Raw genomic sequence first — 22,815 nt, 5'->3', positions numbered from 1 at the left:
ACCGTCGTGATCTTTCATTAGGATCAGTAGTGGCTAAAATTTTCAACGAGTATAAGCTGTTAGCTGGTTACTTAATGAGCTAATACTTACCAGACTTTCAAATAATTTACACCCTTAAAGGTGACTAAGGGTGTAAATTGCCTACACCCTTATTCCCTTTTAAGGGTGTACATTATTTTACAGTGCATGAATGCTCCAGTTGGCTTTCAAATACGCGTTCGGCGAGCTCGTTATCGTTCTTGCTCTCTCTCTCTTTTTTTTTTTGAGTGAGGGTAAAGATGCGAGGGCTGATATATGCTTATTTATGCATAGCGTTTCCCGAGTAACCTCGACTTATGTCCCGGATTACGCGGCAACTACATCTTTCCTCGAAGTTGCGCTCTGCGGGCGTCATCACCATCAACTCGACACGATCGACACCATGCAATGTGCCGGAAACGATGCAAATCGAAAGGCAGCTGGTGGCTTCTCCTTCTTCGCCTGCGCTTCTGTATACGCAGCTCGGAGGAGAAACGCATTTGCTCAGTTTCGGCCTTTGGAGATTTGAAATCGCCTGTAGCGAAAGGAGAGAGAGGAAGGAGAGGGTGTTGCGAGTAAGTTGTGTCACGGCCGGACTGGACTGTACGCAATAAGCGCGCGTGTAGTATATACTTTATATATTGCAGCCGTGGTTGCGTGAGCGCGAGGACGTTTCCCGGAAAACGCAGTGGCCGCGTCACGTGCGTGAACGAAGGTGTTGGGCAAGCAATAAACTTCGACAATGAATGCGTGCCACACGAACTGCGTATGTAAGATTGCGAAAACAGCGACCGCCGGTCGCGTCTCCTATCGAATACCCTTCGATAAAAAGCCTCTGTCATTTTTCCCCCCTTTCCGTTTACGTTTATTTTCATTTTCTCCGAAGCTTAATTAAATAAAATTGTGGCGTTTAATGTCCTGAAAGCGGGTTATGATCGAGGTATACGCCGTAGTGGAGAGATCTCTGCTAAGATCTGGGAGAGATCTGGCTAACGCCAGGTGCGTTAAAGAACGCACCTGGCGTTCTTTAACGTAAACCTTATATACCTAACGAACGGTACACGAGAGCTTTTGCATTCCACCCCTATCGCATGGCGGCCGGGATCCCACCCACGACCTCGTGTTCGGCAACGCAGCGCCGTAGCCATTATTAAGCCACTGCGGCGTGTCGAAACCTAATAATGTACAATATTCTATAGCAGCCATGTTCTACTGGCTTCTTTAGTCGCATGTACGCTGAAAAAAAATGAAAATAAAACGTTCATTCAAGGTATAACTAATATGCGCTAACACCCTCTGTACACCTCTTAGCATGTAAAACACCGACTCGCCCAGTTTTGGAATATATGCTGTTAGTATATGGGACCCGTTCACTGAAACCGATGTCCGCAAACTAGACAATCTATTAAAAAATAAATAATAGGTGTGTGTATGTGTGTGTGTGTGGGGGGGGGGGGGGGGGGGTTGCTGTTAGGTATATTTAGAATTAATGTCTATTGGTGTAGCGACTTTATCACTAACCTCATTTCTCAGAGTATCTTACCTTGCGTAACTAATAAAAACCGAATATATGTCGTTTAAAATTATTTTATCACCTAATAAGCGCCCCCCACAATATCGATACGTCTCGACTTCTTACCTATACTCGACAGGCTTAACTCATTAGCTATATATATATATTTACAACACGTGTGTTGACTGTTTTATATATTCACATTTTCCCAGAACTGTAGTTGAGGGGAACAAGCTGACTGGTATAGTAGTAACCTGCAGGTTTCGTTGTTGACTTTCGAAAAATATCTTCGGCGAAGAAAGGAATGGGAGGAAACAAAAACGTTGCGCTGGTCGGGATTGTCTTTCATTCTTTTTTATTTCTTTTTTAGCCGTTCTTTGATCTACTCTCACTGCGTGCTTTTTTTATTAATTATTTTTCATACATTGCTTGTATTTGGGAATGCGGTGCCTCTCATGTCGTTCGTGATAACGTGTTCTAATAATTAATGTACGCATAGTTCCCACATTCTTGCTCCTTCTCTGCGTAGTTACAATTGTACCACGCACGCTGCTAAGGTATGCAATAAGATCGCAGTACTTACAAATAAATAAATAAATAAATAAATAAATAAATAAATAAATAAATAAATAAATAAATAAATAAATAAATAAATAAATAAATAAATAAATAAATAAGGTAGTCATCAAGTGCCGGGGTAAAAAAAAAAAGAACACGGGGTAGAAAAAAAAGGAAGTATAGCAAGAGTATACGCTAATCAGAAACTATTATACTGTGGGGGCTCAATGGCGTACGTTGCGCTGTAGGTATTAGCACGGGGTCACGGGGTCGACTCCAGGTTGCGGCGTCCGCATTCCTATATGAAAACGGAATGCAAAAACGTTCGTCTGTACCGTGCGTTCATGTTAAACGACTCCAGATGGTATATATATATATATATATATATATATATATGTGTGTGTGTGTGTGTGTGTGTGTGTGTGTGTGTGTGTGTGTGTGTGTGTGTGTGTGTGTGTGTGTGTGTGTGTGTGTGTGTGTGTGTGTGTGTGTGTATACCCCATTATGGCAGCCGTTGCGGAGACGAAGAGGCAGACGATATGACAAAAACGCATGTCACGCTTGTCTGTCTCTTGTGAGGTGACGAGGGAGGGGCGATGCCCTATAGTGCTAGCGGGTCGTGTCATATGCAGCTACACGTGTATAGTTTATGGGGATTTCGAAGCGGATAACACATAGGCCTGATGAAAACAATAATAAAATCGTGCTAAAAATAAACGCGACCGGTCTGTCATTGAGACGACGTGTCTGATCACCGAGCTTTGCGTCGCCTATGCATGCATCGGTGGTCGAGTTGAAGGGCACATTTTATCTACGCATATACATCTTCAAGTACAGCCCCCGCCATACACGTGTAGAGAGCGTGTGGGCAGTGCGTACGTTTCAGGGGAGAACCGGCTGCTCTGCAATCCCTTATTCCAACAAAAAATAACGTTATCGCGCTTTTTTATGCAAGTTTTCTTTTTCGAAGATGCCAAGGGACACTCTCGAGAGCTTGCGGTGCTTTGCTGACCGCGAGATAACCTTTTACACGCTGCGCACCAACGCTGAGTGACAGACCATTTTGAAATGTATACGCCATGATTAAGTAACGTTAGTTTTTGAGCCCTAATAAATAAAAAGAAGATTCCCTATAAATTATAATGCGATCCGGCGAACTACCTCACGTCGACAAGCATGGCTGAGACTGCATGCCGCTTATACCATAATTTCACTGAGAAGGGCAGTCCGAAAGCGTGAGTTTCCAACGACGCAATCAGCACATGTCCCGGTGTGTACTCGGAAAAAGGGCCAGTTTCCAACGACGCAATCAGCACATGACCCGGTGTGTACTCGGAAAAAGGGCCTGCGTGCGCGAAATAGAGCCGCGTTCGTCGGCTCACCCTCGCACACTTCCACTCGCACATGGAGCATACGGCGGGCGGCGACGATTTTATCGCTCGTAGACTTTATACGGAACCTCACGGCGACGGCGACGGCAGAAATGCGCCTGGAGTGTCCGTATATTTGCTATCGCAATAAAAGGAACAGGATAAACAGCTACATGATGCGCAACAATACAGCAATAACGCACAACCGAGAGACGGAGAACACGTACGGAATTAAGGACAGAGAAACTATGGCAAGTCAGAAGAGGAGTACAGCTACAAAGAAGGCTCAAGGGGAAGTGCGTAGCTCGAAACAGAAACAGGACAACGCAGTAATAATAATAATAATAATAATAATAATAATAATAATAATAATAATAATATTAATAATAATAATAATAATAATAATAATAATAATAATAATAATCAATCATATTTATTTAACGTGCCCAGGAACAACCCTAAGTTTGAGTGCTGGCGCATGCATACATTACAAACCAAAAACAAAACACTCGGGGAAAAATCATTAAAAAATAAATGAATAAAAATAAAAATTGTGAAAAGAAGAGAGTACCGACAACAAAGCGCAAAGTAAATACAAAAGAAAAAGGAGGAGAAGGGCACTTGAACAATGCATGAAATCATAACACAAGGCAAAGCTCAGAAAAGAACGATGACAAGGAGTTATGAAAGATATCAAGTTCACGAAAGTAAGCGTTATAAAGATTCTGTATTCTGTGGATAGTTGAGTGTTCGTGATGACAGGCAGGAACATGGAAAGGTCTATGTTCTCTGGTGATCTTGCGTGGGATACGGAACATGACACAGCTGAGAAGTTCGGGACACGTGAGGTTACCGTGAAGCAGTTTAAAGAGAAACAGAAGGTCAGCGCGATTACGTCGGTCGCGAAGTGAGGGCAATGACAACAATCCAACAGTGCTAGTACAAGGTGCAATGTCCAGGTTTGCAAAGCGGTGATTATATATGCTTAGAAACTTTTTCTGGACACGATCTATAATGTCACTGTTGGATCTAGAAGAGCCATTCCAGACGACCGACGCATATTCGAGTTGAGGAAGGCAGATGGTTGTGTATAATTTGCGGAACGGTGTAGGAGACTTGAATTCCCTCGATAGTCTGCATACAGAACCAAGAGAGCGCATACCCCGCATTGCAACACGTTTAGTGTGAGCCGAAAAGTGTAAGGTTGCATCAAAAAGTACACCAAGATCATTGATCTCGCAGACCTTACACAACGGCACAGAATCTATAGAATAAGAAAAAGAAATACTTGCTGTTTTGCGTGTGAAAGTCATGACTTTGGTCTTAGCAGCATTCAAGGTAAGGTTATTATCCTTGCACCATTTAGAAAAGGAAAACAGGTCAGACTGCAGGGCGTGACAGTCATCAACAGTGTGAATTTTCTTAAAATCTTGATGTCATCGGCATATAGAAGGAAAGAAGAGTTCCGAATAACAGAAAGAACGTCATTAATAAAAATTAAAAAAAGGACTGGTCCTAATACTGACCCTTGAGGGACGCCGCTAGTTGCCAAGTAAGAAGAAGATGTTTGGCCATTGACGTTAATATAACACGATCTATAAGAAGATAACTGCGCAAGAGATTCACAACTGACGAGTCAACATCAAGGTGCGTAAGCTTGATCAGAAGCAGCGAGTGGCTGACTACATCAAAAGCCTTGCTGAGATCACAGTAAATGGTGTCAACTTGCCCCCTTTGAAGTACCGGCGTGGAGATCTGTGTCATGAAACTTGCGAGATTTGTGATAGTGGAGCGGCCGGTGAGAAATCCATGCTGATTCGGAATGAGCGAGTTCTTCACAGTAAAAGACAATATGTTGTGAAGAGCAAGCTCAAAAATCTTGGACGTAGCACAGAGAAGAGAAATTTTGCGATAATTCGACACATCTGATTTACATCCAGACTTAAATACAGGAAAAACACGAGCAGTTTTCCATATGTGAGGGAAAGTGGAAGTAGTCAAAGAGTTATTAAATATAGATGTCAATACAGGAGCAAATATACTGCCGTAAGCTTTTAGAATTGCGGAAGGGATGCCGTCAGGGCCGCAGGATAGGGAAGGCTTCAAGCGCCTAAGGCATTCGTGGACAAGCTCTTCATCAAACAGCACCGCACTAGATGTAGGAACCGTCGTGTGCTGCTGACTGACATCAGCGTTGAAACCTGCATCTTTATATAAGGAAGAGAAATGGGCTGCAAAACAATCCGCGACTGCTTGGACTTCTGTCCCTCTATAGAATCAAGTAAGCGAAAACCCTCTCCATGTTTATTGGAGCGCTTACGGATATACTGCCAAAATTCTGCCGGCCGGTCGGAGGCGCTTTTTTCCAAGAATGCCATATATGAATCTTGATCCCGCTTATAGAGACGTTTACAGAGAGCCCGAAAAAAGCGGAATTCTTCTCTGTACTCATTAGGCAACGTAATTCTGGATTTTCGGTGTGCGCGATCTTTATGCTTTAGGGCAATTATGAGTTCAGACGAAAACCAGTGGGGATATCTAGAGCGTCTAGGCCTGTACTGGGGAATGTATTTGCGCATACTGCTCAAAACAAGCTCTGTAAACTGATCTACTTGGTCATTAACATTGCTTTTGTCGGTAACCAGTGACCAGTCGGTGGTGGACAAGGAATTATATAAACCAACATAATCACCACGCTTGAAAGCAAAGCGTGGGGATTCATTTACGCCACTGGAGGAGGTCTGCCTCAGTGCTGACACAGAGGCAGTTATCTTTAGTGGCGGATGAAACTTATCGGTACGCACAAGGAAAATTTCGGAACGAGAGACATCTAAAACCTGAGCATTCGAGATGCAAAGATCTAAGACGTTGCCACAGGAATTGGCGACTAAGTTATGCTGTTGAAGGGAACAGAAAGACAGAAAGTCCAACAACAGGCTGCATTTCTTCTCTGTGTAATGATTGTAATCAGAATATCTAAGTGTGTTCCAATCAATACCTGGTGTATTAAAATCACCAAGAAGAATTACTTTGTGCTTACTATGGGAGGATATTACACTTTCAATGGAAGAGATGACCTCATCATACAAAACAGGGGAAATATTCGGCTGTACATAGAACGATCCAATCAACAATTTTTCACATCGGGCTAAGCTAACTTCTAGCCATATCGACTCCCGAACACTTTCTATATCGATGCGTCGTACACATCTCAGTGAATTGTCAACTGCAATCAGCACGCCACCACCTTTTTGTTGAGATCCACTGAAGTCCTGAATAATAATAATAATAATAATAATAATAATAATAATAATAATAATAATAATAATAATAATAATAATAATAATAATAATAATAATAATAATAATAATAATAATGAATGCGTTAGCATTACCATTTAAGATGCCTACCATTGGGCTTTACAATAGATCCCCTCAATACTACCTCAAAAAAAAAAAAAAAAAAGAGCGTATGAGTTAGCCCTGCATAGAAACACGTTATACCTGATCAGCCACATTGGCGGGAACGACACTTGATCTTGAGCCCGCCTCGCCTAGCGAACTAGTCATTCCGCAAGCGCGCATCATTCGGTCGCCGCTGCAGTAGCCAACTTTCCCGTTCTTTTTCGAAGCCTGCGGTGCTTCCAAGACCCTGCATACATCGTGAGTCAATTCTAACTGAAGGAATACTGTTTTTGTGTAAACGCAGAAACTGGCAAAGCATGGCGATTTCAATCCATTCCCGCAGTGATTAAAATTGCCATTTCCAGTACATAACTACTGCATGGCGTCGCGTGTAAGTAGGCCACTCGGCGCGTACCCTAGTCACGTTACTGTGAATAGCAACGCAGCGCGTACACAGCGGAACGGAAATCCTGTCCCCGAAACCCTGCATGGTGCTACAATGCATTTGCAGAAGTCTGGCCAGAAATCGAACGCTTTTCTTTCTTCTTTCTTTCTTTCTTTCTTTCTTTCTTTCTTTCTTTCTTTCTTTCTTTCTTTCTTTCTGTAAGCGTCTGACTGAGGACTAGCGGCGTCAATTTATTTTAAATTTTAGCTGTACGACTCTCTATACTGTTATCGGCCCCGACACCCCACGAGAAGACATGAGAAACACTATTACCATAAAGAGAAAAGGTAATGCTTGACAAACTAGCATTGTTCGTGGAGTCAGCTTAACGGCGATCGTAATCGCAAATCTACACTTCCAATGAGAGAGAGGAGAGAGGAAACAACATCGACAAAGGGGTAGAAAATTTTAAAAACAGTGTAAGAACTCCTCGGTGCATTCGCGTGCCAGTGACGCCTGTGGAGGCTTACACGTTCATCAGTATACGATGTCGCACATATTTGCACTAAGGAAATTGAAATGCCGCCTTCGGGCCACGGCGAAACGACACACGTCTCGCGCCGATAACGGGTTGAGTGTGTGTATACACACAGATATGCGGCGACCGTTATAGTGCGCCTTCGAGTGAATTGGACTACGCACGCGTCACGTGGTACTATTATAGCACAGTGGTATTTAAGCGAGCAGATATGCCTATAATTAGACGAAGAGGAAAAACACGTGTGTCTTTCACCTCGGGGGTGCAAGAGGTGCGTGCATTATTCCCGCCTACCTCGACAGGAAAGCTCGTGGAGTGATTGAAAATTATGAGTCAGCGTTCGCAAGGTCTTTTCCTGTGGAGATGTTTCGCTCAGCCTCTGCAAGACGCATGCCCGTCAAAGACACACTATGGAGTTGAGTTGGCTGAAAAGAAACGCTAAATTGGTTTACAAACCGATAAATGGGTCGTTTAAAACTTTATTTTCGTTAATTTCGCCGTAAGAGTTTGATTTGTGTAGTAGAAAAAAAAAATTGGGGGAAGGGGAAGGGGTTGGATGTGCCAAATTTCCGTGTTGTTTTTAAATTTCGCGCCGAAACACCAGTACCGGTACTGCGGTGTGACATCACGGATTTCAAAGTATATTTGCTCGTGTTTGGTCCATTTTTGCGCTGTAAGAGTTATTGAAACTCGCTAAGTTCAGTCTTTGGGTCCTTTAGAACACTATGTAGTCCATTTGTTGCGGATTAAAAATAATAATAATAACAATAATAATGAACTAGATGCGAGCAGTCACCACGAAAATCCATGACGTCACAGTGAGCTGGTGCGGGAACTTAAAAATGGCGTCGGCACCACCCTTTCGTTTTGGTGCCTTTTCTCTGGCTTACCATGCTTCCTCTCCTGACGAGAGCAGCGTTTTAGGTATTGTATAATCGTAATTTATTAATACAGCATATATAATAATTGTTCTCTTTGATATCCCCTTCATCGCAAGACTGGGTGACATTATCGGGATTGTAGCAGTGAAAGGCTAAAAAATAATAATAACCATGGACGGTTTAGCCGATAACCCATTACAAATGTTTCATCTGTCTGAAGTCACCCAAGCTAACAACATCTATGGTTTCCATTCATTATTATCATTATTTCCATTCGTGATTCGAGAAGCGAAACATTGAAATAGTTATTTATTTACCCTTCAAATTCTCGTGAATTAAACCGTGACCGCTTTTATTTGTCTCGCGACTGCAATGTAGGGCAACAGAGCAGGGCAAATATTTCGCCCGGCGGAACTCTCATTTCGAGCGCTCAACGAAATGTGCTGCAAGCTTTGCCACGTAGCATTCGGAGTGGGAAAAGCCCCGGGCGCCGGATCTGTTCCGCGAGAGGGCGGCGGCGCAGCTCACGCTTTCTTTAGTGACGTCATAGATTTCCGTCTAGCGCTACCGTAGAGTTGTACTGGCGTGACCCATGACGTCACGAAACGTCACCGCAGGGATGACGGCGTCGCGACTGGCCCGACCGCCTGCTGTGTTGGTTTTGTCGACGTTTTCGTCGTCGGCGCCAGTGAAGCGCAAGCTACCGTAGTGTGCGTGGCTGTTTCTTTCGCTGTGTGTGTTATGAGGACCGTAGGTGACGCCGGGTTTCCCGTAAACGATAAAATGTATACGCATATGGGCAAGGAGATTTCGTTTCTTGCGTTCCATCCCGACAGGTAAGGATGGCTGAACTGCGGGTTTCGTTCTGGTGCGCATCCCCTTGGGTGGGATAACCGTGAGTCGAACTCCGGGCACCTCGCTCTACTTGGCAGCATTTCCTATGCTTGTTGACGCGCCGGCGTGTCCACGGCTGACCTGCTGGTGTCGCATGCGCCACATGAGCGAGACGCCGATGGCTCGCGTGCCTAATTTCGGGGCCGGATATTTATCGGCTCTAGACGGAAGAAAACGACGAGAAGTGGTTCAAAAGATGTTGGCGACGCTGACATTGCGACTGCTGCTTTGCCGTTTTCGCGTTCCATCTCAAAGCGGTCCAAGGGACGATACGAAACATGGGACGCACGCGAGAAATTGACGTTTGTGTTGTGGCCGTCGGACCGAATATACGCGAGAAGCACACCCGTCCTCGAAGCATCTAATAACGGTGCCGGTCACGGCCTCTCTCAGCCGATTCGCTCACCGCACTGCCGTCCCCGTCTCGTATCGATCATCTCCAGCGGGCTCTGTGCGCATTGTGATCGCGGTCGAAAGATGACATGCAAGGCAACGACTCGCCGACTATCACCTCTAAACTCTACCAGGGCATCTTGGCCGTGAAGAGGGTGTTCGATGTCCTCAAGTTCAAGTACGCGCCCGATAGGCGAGGCTATGTCGCCGGCCTTCCCTTTCCTCTGATCTGAATTTTTGTCTATCTTGTTTTGACTCGGGTCAGGCTTCGCGGTCGTTTAGCCGGTATGCGCGACCTGACTCATCGAAGGACTTCATTTAATTACATGTGTGCGCGCGACCTTGTCGCGTCAACGAAATGCCTTCCTAATTCCTTCTCTTGACAGTCTCCCTTTTATTTACCCGCATCGCTGCAGTGAGCCAGATGAAGCCTACATCACCGAGGATATGCGCGACAAGGCGTACAACATCTGCCGCGAGTTCCTGAGCGGCACGTGGAAAAGCATCTCGAGCCGGGACATGGTCTTCAAGTCCGTGAGGTCAGTATATACGCCGTTTTTGAAAACACGCCCGTTGCTGCGGGCCCGGTTTGGGCGGCTCGGCCGCGAATGGAATCGTCTCTGCACAGCTTCACTTTGACTGCGGAGAATCGTGTTGCAGTCGACAGCCGCGCCGTCCTGTCACGCGATTCTCGTCGCGACTGATGCGCGCCTGTCGCCCGCATGTTTTTGCCATGCATGCGCGTCGCCGTGCCGCAGCCCGAAGTCCATCACTGCCGCGATCGCGTGTCGCTTTTGACGACTGCTGTAGCTGGCCTGACAACTTTCCGACTGGCTGTGTCAGGAAAACCATTGACCTAAACCTGTCTGAGTTGTTATTTTGTTTTGAAGAAAGCTTTAACAGGATTAAACCTGAAGATCAATTTCGTGAGGGCGTAGCATGATTGTTGCGCAGCCCCGTATGAAAGCGCACATATACACACACAATATTTCTAAAAATACCAAGAGCTCTAGAGATGTCGTACCAACTGCATATTAGCGGTAGTCGTGTGTACTTACAACATACTGGTTGTAAGTTAATTAAAAAATATACTGGTTGTAAGTAAATTTTTTAATTTGCTTACAACCAGTGTATTTTTCATCGCTAAATATTAATTATATTGTTTTTATTCGATCAACTCTTTAATTATTGCTTGAATCTTTAACATGTCAATTGCCGCAGATAACCTCGGATGGCAAGAATTCTCATGCAAAAATTTGCTCGGTTGTTTATGCCGAGAAAAAACAAGCCCGCAGAAAAACACCACTTGATGAGGCGTCTGCGCGACTGCTATTGTGCTGCGCTCAAGCGTGCAATGGGGGAACAAGCACGGCCGCAGCCCGACTGTGGGCCACGGGGAAGTGACAGAGCGTTACCATAGCGTTACGCCGTTTGTAGGTATCTGGGCCTCCGGCTCTTGTCACATAACAGCGCGCATGCATGCTACTGGCCGAGCGCTGCCGAAGCAATAAAGAGTCCAAGACTGCGAAAGAGAAGGAAACAGCTTTTTATTCTGTTTCAAGGAAAGAAAGGGTTAAACGCGGGAGAACGATAGATGGCGATGACTGCTACAATCATTTCCCGTTGGATTGGAAACCTGACAAGTTTCTACGTCGGGTGAACGCATCCGAACGAAAGTATATTTTTGCAGTCGACCCACATATATTTGACCATGTACAGATTTGCTCTTGCCAATTTGAACTGCCCAGAAAATAACCAAGCCCAGCTGCTTACCTTTAATCAACATATTTAATTCTAGTCTTCTTTTGAGTAACTTGTAAACAAGCACTCTGTCTTACTTACGTGTGAAATAGTGTTAGTAAAATAGATTATTAGTAAATAGCCTGATAAATCTACAGTATTGTACATGTGAGCTCTGCAAGTAAATTCTGTTCCCTCTAGAAAACAAGAAGTCTGTACAGCAGTGTTCAGTGTCATGAAAGGCATTTTCTTTAGCCTAAATGGTGTCCCACAGTCCTTGTACACCGACTTATTGATTGGCAGCTTTTGATAGCCTACACGGCACATAATAATCAAGTATTTGGGCTTTTGTAATCTGCTGAAGATTATTTACTGGGAAACTGCAATTGAATCCAGATAATGAAAATTTAGTAATGTACTGAATGTGAGTTGGTCATTTGGCGCTTGTTGAATGTTTTCATTCTCATAATCTCGTAATAGCTTTGTTTGCTTGCATGGCTGTCATGTTCATAGAAGATTGGCAGCAGCGCCTTCACTTAATGTGCTGAAACTGACAGGAATGGAATAGCTATGTAGTGCTGTCATGATGCCGATGTCCTGCCTGCTTGCGAGTTTCCTGCCTTTTCATTACACTACCTGCTAAGCAAGGTTCACTGATCCCACTTACTGTGACACAGCTGTGTAAAACTTAGAGCCAGTGTTGCATGATAGCTCCGTTGTTTCTGCTTCCTTGAATAGTGTTTTCTTTTGTTTTGCTTGTGCTGGTTTCAGTTGTAAGATAAAGTATTTGAGATTATGAAATTTTAGGCACCACTTATATCTGTTCGTGAAATTAAGTCTCGGTTTCTCCCATTAACCACCGTGGTTGCTCAGTGGTTATGGTGTTGGGCTGCTGAGCATGAGGTTGCGGGATCAAATCCCGGCCACGGCGGCCACATTTCAATGGGGGCGAAATGCAGAAAGCACCTGTGTACTTAGATATAGGTGCACATTAAAGAACCCCAGGTGGTCAAAATTAATCTGCAGTCCCCCACTACGTTGTGCCTCATAATCAGGTGGTGGTTTTGGCATGTTAAACCCTATAATGAAAAAAAATGAAAGAAATCGGTTTCTCCCATCTTGTAATACCGATCACATTTAGTTAACAAAATATTAAAAATAGTGTTTCTTTCTAATACCTATTCGTCTTGCAAGGTCCGGCTTTCTGTAGGTGCCTTGCTACATGAATTCACTGCATGAATTTTCATTTTCTTGTGAAAAAACTAGACAAGCCTTTGTTTAGGCCAGATATGCATAAACAAAGCTCAATTTTTAAAGAGACACATGGTTGGGTTTTTATGAGCCACAGTTGTCACATATCATAGATGATACACCATGCAACTATGGGTATATTTTATGACCATGTTAAATTAAATTTGAATTCTAGATAAATCACAAAAGCTATACACTAAAAAAAAACTTTAAACATTGATTTAAAAAAAAAATGGAAGGTACTTTTTGCAGCTCCAGCTAGTACAAGTTCCTTTAAGATTCTTGTCATCCTTGATGCCATCCATGATGTCATCCTTGATTGCCTTATTGATAGCTTAAATATCTAGGCTGAATTGTTAATAGAGCTTAGTTTCATGTCAATTTTTGCTTTGCATAGTCTTTAGGAGCCTCACGCAAACCAAAAGAAAACCTCCTTCCTGTTCCAACAGCTACTTGTTGCTGCGGTTATTATCTGTTGGAACACAGCTGGCCACACTCTCTCTTTATAGTAAACACTGGCGGAATTTTAATTTGCTCACCTATACAACACAGATGCTAAGGAACAAAATATCCCACAGAAAAATTATATTTTGCCACCAAATTTGTTCTTTCATGAGGAACCAAACCTCTGCTCGCCTCCACAAAATAGCTCATGAGTACATGCTGTCTCATATCTGATAACAGTGGCCCACCGACAAGGGGGGGGGGTTGTAACCCCCCCCTGAGGCCGACTTAAACCCCCCTTTTGTTTAACCCCTTTTCTTTCCTTAGGAATTTGAGTACTGCAACTAAGATGTAAGACGCGCAATCGTCTGCACACTCGCAAAAAGTGCATTTTTTTACAATTTCCCGTGAAGAAATCGAAATTAGTGCTGTTTAGATGGCATTGGCAGACTGTCAACCCCCCCGTGGCAGAGATCCTGGGTGCGCTACTGTCTGATAACAATAGATGCTTGCCTCACATAACCTCCCGAATCTCTTTCTCAATCAAAACATCACACTAGACTAATGAACAGTAAACACACATAATATTTTTGTTTGTAAATTATGATTAACCTGTTTATTTATGAAGTTTTTGCAAGTTGTGCGATAAGCTGCAGCCATGCATGTTTTAACGAAAAAAACTCGGAAATTAAAGTCATTATGCTAGAGAGGACATAGATTCTGTGTAAGTGTGTAAGGTTTGCTTTCTTTCCAGTTATATTATGCTAGAAGAAGTTGTTTTATGTTTATCATATATGATAGACCAAGCAGTAAGGGGTTAATGTTTCATGTTGTCTACCCGCATGACTGCACACTGTGTTCGCGGCATGTCTTAAAAATCTACTTTAATGATTATCTTAGGTGGCATCTCCCAGACACTCTCCGGCCCCACATGGCCATTGCACCAAGAAGCTGTACTTCTTAAAATAAAAAGCCAGCTTAGTTAAAGATAATTTGTAGTGGAACTTTCAGCACAGAAGCATTAATAGATGAGAAGAGGAGGAAGACTAGAGCTACTCTATGACCTTGTTAACATTCATTGCACTTCTTGCATTGTAACTTTTATGTATATGGTATGGAAGTTTGTTCTCATCAGCATTCTGAACAAGCACTGAAGCTCTCCACAAAATAAATTTAGTGCAGTATGTGCTGTATTTAAATTTAAGGAGCTTTGTGATCAAAGAATGACAAATGGAAATAAGTTCCAGCTTTGTGTGTTACCCTTTTAATGAGTGGTATAATGGTTGTTTTGCAATGTTAGGGGTGTTTTGACTAGACTTGAGCGATCTGGTAAAACTGACGTTTGACTTGTTCATGAAAGAAACGTTATAGACTTTAGTCGGGTACAGCTTAAAAAGGTAGGAGAGGCCCCGTCCAGATGACCGAAGCGGAGGCAGCCGTTTGCCTCTGCCACTAAAGAAAGAATCCGCTGACGCGACGCGGCCCAGTTTGAATCGCGGGCTGCCATGTTCTCTGTCGGCGGGGTCACTTGCCGTCCGGCTCATGACGTCAGTTTAGAGACTTAATGCATTTCCTGCAGCTTCAGGATCAGTAAAAGTTAACATCAGTAGAGCAAAGAAAAAAAGAATGATGCTCGGTTTTTCATGCTCTGTTTGTCTGTCTACAACTGTCCAGCCTTCCATGAACGAGAAAAGTAACTAAAGTACAGGCATATAGAATTGCCTGTTCCTGTGTGCTATGTACATGTAGAAAATGCCAATGCATTTCAGAAACTTGCCTCACGTAGAGCATTACTGGGAAAAAAATATATGGTAAAAATAATAAATGAGGGCTGTGCATAACCAGCTACTTTGTTGTCATAAACAACACATAAGTGCATCTTTCCATACTTTTTTTCTTCTGCTTTAAGCGCATACCGATGCATACACACGCCAGGCCTAACCACAAGTGTCGTCAGATGTGAACAGCATATACGATTAGTTTCATCGCTGTTTGCAGATTTGATGTGTATACTTTGTGTCTACAATTGTAGATGTGTCACCTGGAAAGGGAGCTTGTAATGTCAACAGGCAGGTACAGCATGCATATAGTGTGCATTGTTTCAGAGACTCGGTACTCCCGAGCCAGTGGGGGTTCGGTGTGTTAAAGCACAGCAATTAGGCGACGTCACTTGTCACGAAGTGTGACATTGCTTTAGCTTCTGTGGCATGAGTGTGTTGTTCGTGGGAGTGTTTGTGAAGCTGGCTCTTCACCGTACATACATTGTTATGCCACTGCAACCTATTGACAGCAGCCTTCCGCATCTCTTCTACCTGGCTTTTACTAATCTCTACGATGTTTCTTTTGATGTGCTCTGCTATCTTCCACTTGTTCACTTATCTTGTATTTGCGGTATCATCTTGGTGAACTTTGCTTTCGCCACTGACTTGAACAACTTATCATTTTGTAGCCTGAAGAGCTTGTGTGGAGGCTTTTATCTAGGTCACTCCTATTGTAGGCAGTTTATCTTTGCTCATTGCACTTGATTCAGGGTCTTGTGATGCTGGAGTTGCGTCTTAGTGGGGTGTTGGGTGTAGCGCCATTGATATCTGTTGCTAGAGTTTAGAGTGCAACGGTAGCTGGCAAAAGAAACGTGCAGTGTCATATTTGTGGTTGGCCTGTTCTCCTGAGAATTGCTTTCTCCTTGTGTGTAGGTTGGTTTCCCTTGGTCATTAGAATGTTACTTTTTATTACTTTATTAGAAAAAGTATAGCATTCAATATTTTGGCATATTTGGGCAGACTCGGGTAAATATGAAATGAATCATCCTCTTGTTATTGCTGGTGGCAAGGGATTAAGGTCGCAATTAATTAGCGCTTGTAGTTGCTGTTTGGCAAGAGGATTTAGTGGTGCATTTCGTTGTTAGTGAGGCCTACTGCTGGTCGACTTCAAGCTTATGTTAGTTTTCTTGATTCTTTTCATGCCTCTTGTATTTTCACAGTGCCTCATTGTACTACATTAACCGAGGATAATGCTTTTTTTTCCCTCACTTTATCCATCACCTTTGTGACTTTCTGTCAAAGAGTGTGGAAGCAGGCACAATGTTGCAGGCCCTAGTATGTGTGGACGTCAACATTAATCATCACTGTGCTTCTTCTTGGACGAATCTGGTCGTGTGAAGGCCAATTTGAATTTGTAACTAGCTATAGCTGGGGGGGGGGGGGGGGGGGGGTAGGCTGGTTGAATTAGCTTTGAATGCTATGAGCTCCCATGGTACAAAGCTTTTAATTAAAGACAGGATTTGAAGTTGCCACTACCACACTATGCTGCATCATCAGTGCACACATTTCAGCTCTTGCAGTGACTTGTCAATTTTGTGTGATACCTTGTGTGGCATGAATCCAGGATTTAAAGTGATACAAGTAAATCACTTTCGTGTGTATTGGGCTACACTCTGTCAACTGTTCTTACATGTGGTAGAACAGCTTTCCCATGTAATAAACCCCTCTTTAAGCCCCCAAATGAACTATACAAGATACAATAAATATGCATTCAAATTGGACCTTTAACCTTGAAGTGATAAATATACTAGAGTGAAAGCTAGAAAATTACTAAAATTTGTTCAAGACGGAGAATCTTGAAAAGAAATTTGTATAATACGCAGCTGTTACAGCCATGACCTGAACTTGCAACTGCTGGGCTTCATCATCAGAATGTGAATTCTCTTATAAATAAAAGCAGAAGGATTTTTAGAAGTTTTAGTACTGTTTGACAGTGTTGGTCACATTCTAGTGCTCCCTCATATTCAAATTCTCCAAGATATTATGCCAATAAGCATGGGAGTTGCACATGCTATTATAAGATAAGCAAAATATGCAAGAAGCACCTCAAAGCTCTTCTTTTTTTTTTTTGACATTGTATTCCCAACAATTAACAAAACACCGTGGAACAAAACACGATTCCACCAATAACTTGGTTACTATGCGATAAATTCCTTTCAAATCATTTTTGTCTTCAACAGGATGCAAATAAAAGCAAAAGCAAAACTATTTGTGTTAAAACTCATAATGAAGCGCTCAAAATTATTTCATTCCAAAGTGTAAAAGTTATAGTGACATGCAGAAAGCAACAGGCACAACACTGGAAGGAACAGCCAAGTAAACCATGAGGAGGAATAATTCAGAGTTTTATGCAGTACTTGTAAATAGTGCTATATGCTGTCACTGTCCATTTCATTAGTTTTTGAGCTGAAATTTTTGCTGGCCTTTTTATAGCTACCGTTTTTTGCCTCTGCAACTGAATACAACCACAAGAAACAACACTGCGGCATTGGCGTAGCAGGGCGGGGGGGGGGGGGGTCGAAACCGTCCCCGAAATTTTCTGACGAACCCCCCCCCCCCCCCTTCCTCGTTTCCCGCGGAACAGAAAGTTTCAAGAAGTGGGCTCCGAAAGAGCAACATGAATGAAAGGGAAAGCTTGAATGTTGCAAGGCGAGGGCTAGTGGAGGTCCGGAGGGGGGGGGTCGACTGGTCATGTGGGCAATACCCTCCCCCAGCACTGAACATTGCAGCCTCTATCTCATTCCGGATCGTGTTAACCATAACTGCTGAGGAGGGACCAGCGCTAAAAATTCCACACACAAATAAAGATGGGACGAGCATGTGCATAAAACTTCGGGGCATCGTTTCTTCCCACCAGGCCTTCGTGTCGTTGAAGAGGTTCTCATTTCGAGTACTTGCCTGAATGGTCGGCCACGCTGCACATAAGAAAAGCGTTCCGAAAATATTGTGACTTGCTTGTCTTGGAAACGCATAATAAGCACCCCCCCCCCCTATTTTTTTTTCTTTTTCTTTCTCTTGTCTCTGATTTTATTATGTTAATAAACTTGAGAAGAGCTTGCTCTTAGGCTAGTTTGTACACGCTGCTAAGATGAAAACAGGGCAATAAACGGGACAAGAAAGACCTATAGAACGCCAATTTGCGCATGGCAAAATATATCAAGGACGGTGGTGCTGGGCCAGGGAAGCTAAGAAACCGCCACAACATACAGGTAGGAAGGCAGGTAGGTGAATGGCCTCGAAGTACACGCAGAAACAAATATAGGAATTCTAGGGGCCGCCACCCGTTCAACAATCCGGTGAATGTTAAAGAGTACGACAGTGACTAACGGAAAAGAATTTTAATAAAGGAAGTGGGGTGATGGATATGAGGAGGAGGGGGGGGGGGGGGGAATGCACATGAAACAATGTCGGGAACGAAATCGGCAGATAATTATGGAAATAGAGAGAGTGTCTTGTCACTTCCCGATCGCTTGTCACCGGATGGCCGTGGCCAGTCACCTAGCTGGGGCTCACCTACCCCGTCATAACGTGCTGCTTACTGCAGAGTGCCCATCCTAACTAAACATCTTGGCAACTTTCAGAATAGGCAGGTATCAGGAGACACAACACTTTCAAATCTCTCGGAGTTACTGGCCCTAATTTTACTCGAGCTACGGATGCCCTAATTTTCACAAAGGCTTCTAAACAGGAAGCAGCCCTGCTTCGGACTGTTTGACTCATCAGTTCCCGAGTGTTATCAAATAACAATATGCGTCGCGTGATGACTACAATGCCATGATCGCAAGTTACTTCTAAGCATCTCTTCAAACAAGTCTGACAGAAGGTCACCGAAAGTGAGTGAAACTTGCATCATATGATACTATCGAAGTTCTAGCGCAAAGCTTCGTTTCTCTATTTTTAAATCTAGAATAATATAGCATGCCCACAGCACCGAAAGCGCAACTGAGTGATAGGCGACTTGCAAAATAGTACCCGTCCGCTTTCGTACATAGCCGTACCACTCAATACAAGATGTGGGCTGCAATAAGTCTGGCCTGCAAACAAGAAGCCACAGATAGTGCTCTGTCTTGTTTTTGTTTGGCCCCGTTTTAGTGCTGTTCGTTTTTCCAAGTCATGTACCAGCTAAGTAATCGACATGACATTATATAAGTGCATCACTTCGGAAACGAAATTTCATATTGTTTTATTGTCATCATTTTTAGACATAGCATAAGGATGATAGCATAATTTGATAATATATGACTCCTACAATTTACCCATGGGCCTCAGTCCTCAGTGGCTGCGGAGCACCTGACCAAGGCGGCGGTCAGAGCTGCGACGCGGCAGAGGGTGCTGAGAATCTCTGGGTCCGGACAGATCGCCAATGGAAACTGAACCTGGCAACGTTCAACACGCGCGCCCTATCGAGTGAGGCTAGCTTAGCAGGGCTATTTGAAGAATTATCAGGTATTGCCTGGGATATTATTAGCCTTAGTGAGGTGAGAACTGGTGAGGCTTATACAGTGCTGACTAACGGCCACGTCCTCTGCTACAGAGGTCTTCCAGATAGGAGAGAATTCGGAGTAGGATTTCTAGTCCATAAGGACATAGCGGGCAACATTGATGAATTCTACAGCATTAACAAGAGGATAGCAGTCGTAATAAAGCTGAATAGGAGGTTTAGAATGAAGGTTGTACAAGCCTATGCCCCAACCTCCAGTCACGATGATGAAGAAATAGAACAGTTTTATGAACATGTTGAATTAGCAAAAGTAGGGAAAAAGCAGGCTGGCAAGCAAGCACTTGGCAACTACAGCATCGATTCGAGGAACACTAGAGGAGAGATGTTGGTAGAAGTTGCAAAAAGGAATAGGCGCCGAATAATGAATACCTTCTTCAGGAAGCGCAGCAACAGGAAGTGGACCAGGAAAAGCCCTAATGGAAAAACAAGGAATGAAATAGATTTCATACTCTCTGCCGATCCCAGCATAGTGCAGGATGTAGAAGTGTTAGGTAGGGTAAAGTGCAGTGACCATAGGCTAGTGAGGTCTAGGATTTCTCTTAATTTGAAGAGGGCAAGAATAAAGTTAGTCATAAAGAAACAGGCCAACCTAGATGCAGTGAGGATAAAAACAGACCAATTCAGGCTGGTGCTCGCAAACAAATATGCAGCTTTAGAACAGGAAGATAAAGACAACATAGAGGTAATGAATGAAACCGTAACTAGGATGATCTCGGGAGCAGCAATTGAAGTGGGAGGTAAGGCACCTAGGCAACCAGTAGGTAAGCTCTCCCAAGCAACAAAGGACCAAATAAAGAAACGGCAAACATCAAAGTGTCAAACCCAAGAGATCAGATAGAATTCGCTGAACTGTTGAAACTGATCAACAAGAAGAAAGTAAGGGATATCCGAAATTATAACGTGGAAAAGATTGAGGAAGCAGTAAAATATGGATGCAGCATGAAATCAGTGAAAAGAAAACTAGGCATAGGACAAGGCAAAATGCAGTGATGCTACCGCTGCTACATCCTGCTATATTTCAGCAAAATATGAGAAATCTGTGCCCACTCTGCGCTGAAAGGGTTGCTCGGGCCTTCAAAAATGGAACTATGCCCTCAAGCGCTGTTTTACCGCACCATCTGAAGTGTCATTGCGTGGACCAGCGGCTGCAGTAGTTCCGTGGTGAACTGAGTCAAGGGATCGTACTGCTGTTTCTTTCATGGGTTGCTGTCTATATTCAATACCTTCCACCCTGACGCATGCGGGTTGCTGAGGCAACGGGACAACCTAGCTCTTCAGGCAGCAGCAAGTGATCGCGCTGGCGCCGAAACAGACCCCGCACTCCTGTATGACCAATGTAAAATGCTGACTGAAGTTTCGGACGCTGTGTATGGTGTCTCGGTCGATTTTTTCCAAAATAACGCACGCATTGACGCGGACGCGGTGGCCGCGATCAATTTTTCGCAATCAGTTTGTCGCCCCCCCCCCCCCCCCTACTTTTCTTGGCATGGCAATTTCACGGCGTAAGAATGGCATACGGCCAAGATTTTGGTCAACTCGGCTACTTTCGCTGCTGGATACTGAGGAAGCGCCACTTTTTTTCAGACTGGCCGATTTTTCGGATGTTTTCGCGGCCCCTAGGGAGTTCAAAAAATTGGACTTCGACTGTAGATGGTTATAAATAAATCGCAGCACAGGAAAAACTACGTAAGCTTTTCGTACCGCTGGCAGTAACTTTTTACAAAGGAGTGCTCCATCTTGGGGAATACATTTATAGGAGCAAAATCATGCTGAAGGTTGCCAAACGTTTCCTAATTCTGCATGTGGCCCATCCAAGTGCTTCTGGGCTTTTAGCACATCTTAGGACAACCACAGCTTTGTCGCAGTCCACACTAAGGACTGCGATAAAGGGAGGGAGGGGGTCATTTTTAGTGTTTGGATTGAATTTATGAACCAGGTGACCACTTACTGCTTTCACATGCATTGTCAACTGTAAACGCCCCATATAATAGTTTGCAATCGCTTTCATAAACCTGCTCCGAAAGTCCATTTTACTGCTCCAAAACGCATTTTTGGCTGCTCCAAAAGCTGCTCCGAAAGGGGATGGGCTAGTAGCAGCACTGAAAATGTATGCAGTGAAAGATAAGCAGGGTAATATCATCAGCAATTTCGATGACATAGTAAAAGCAGTGGAAGAATTCTTTACTGAGCTGTACAGTACCCTGAGCAGCCAAGCTACTTTCATTCAAAGTAGTGATGAACAGGATACAGAGGCCCCTTCTATAACTAGCGATGAAGTTAGAAGGGCCTTGAAAGACATGACCAGGGGAAAAGCTACTGGAGAAGATGGAAAAACAGTCAATTTAATCAAGGGTGGAGGAGATATCATACTTGTAAAGCTTGCAGCCTGTTATACGCAATGCCTCACGACTTGAAGTGTACCAGAAAGCTGGAAGAACGCCAACATTATACTCATCCATAAGAAGGGAGACGTTAAAGAATTGAAGAATTATAGATCTATTAGCTTGCTTTCAGTATTCAACACTTCAGCCAACCAAGAGAACAGGCTGGCTTCAGGAAGGGATATTCTATGATGGATCATATCCATGTCATAAATCAGGTAATAGAGAAATCTGCAGAGTACAATCAACCTCTCCATATGGCTTTCATAGATTATGAAAAAGCATTTGATTCAGTAGAGATACCAGCAGTCATAAAGGCATTATGCAACCAAGGAGTACAGAATGCATATGTTAATATATTGGCAAATATCTACAAGGACTGTACAGCAACCTTGGTTCTCCACAAGAAAAGTAGAAATTTACCTATCAAGAAAGGGGTCAGGCAAGGAGACACAATCTCTCCAATGCTATTCACTGCATGCTTAGAAGAAGTATTCAAGCTCTTAGACTGGGAAGGCTTAGGAGTGAGGATCAACGGCGAATATCTCAGCAACCTTCGGTTTGCAGATGACATTGTCCCATTCAGCAACAATGGGGACGAATTACAACAAATGATTGAGGACCTCAATCGAGAAAGTGTAAGAGCGGGGTGAAGATTAATATGCAGAAGGCTAAGATAATGTTCAATAGCCTGGCAAGGGAACAAGAATTCAGGATCGACAGT

The 22,815-nt window shown here is 43.6% G+C and overlaps 1 protein-coding gene across 9 annotated transcripts in view; it reads left to right on the top strand.

The window, feature by feature from the left end:
• LOC119450264 (choline/ethanolamine kinase) overlaps positions 1-22,815 on the top strand; it is a 128,318-nt gene that overhangs the window by 77,614 nt on the left and 27,889 nt on the right. For 6 of the 9 annotated variants that reach the window (XM_037713669.2, XM_037713672.2, XM_049665752.1 and 3 more), the window contains one exon: positions 10,371-10,493. In XM_037713669.2, the coding sequence (XP_037569597.1) occupies positions 10,371-10,493 (123 nt within the window). Of the gene's footprint in view, positions 1-9,345; positions 9,504-9,549; positions 10,133-10,370; positions 10,494-22,815 lie in introns of those variants that run through there. The other 3 variants (XM_037713670.2, XM_049665754.1, XM_037713671.2) reach the window with 3 other exon arrangements.

Source organism: Dermacentor silvarum, chromosome 4 (assembly GCF_013339745.2).
Source record: "Dermacentor silvarum isolate Dsil-2018 chromosome 4, BIME_Dsil_1.4, whole genome shotgun sequence".
Lineage (NCBI taxonomy): Eukaryota > Metazoa > Arthropoda > Arachnida > Ixodida > Ixodidae > Dermacentor > Dermacentor silvarum.
This window is presented reverse-complemented; position numbering and strand designations above follow the sequence as displayed.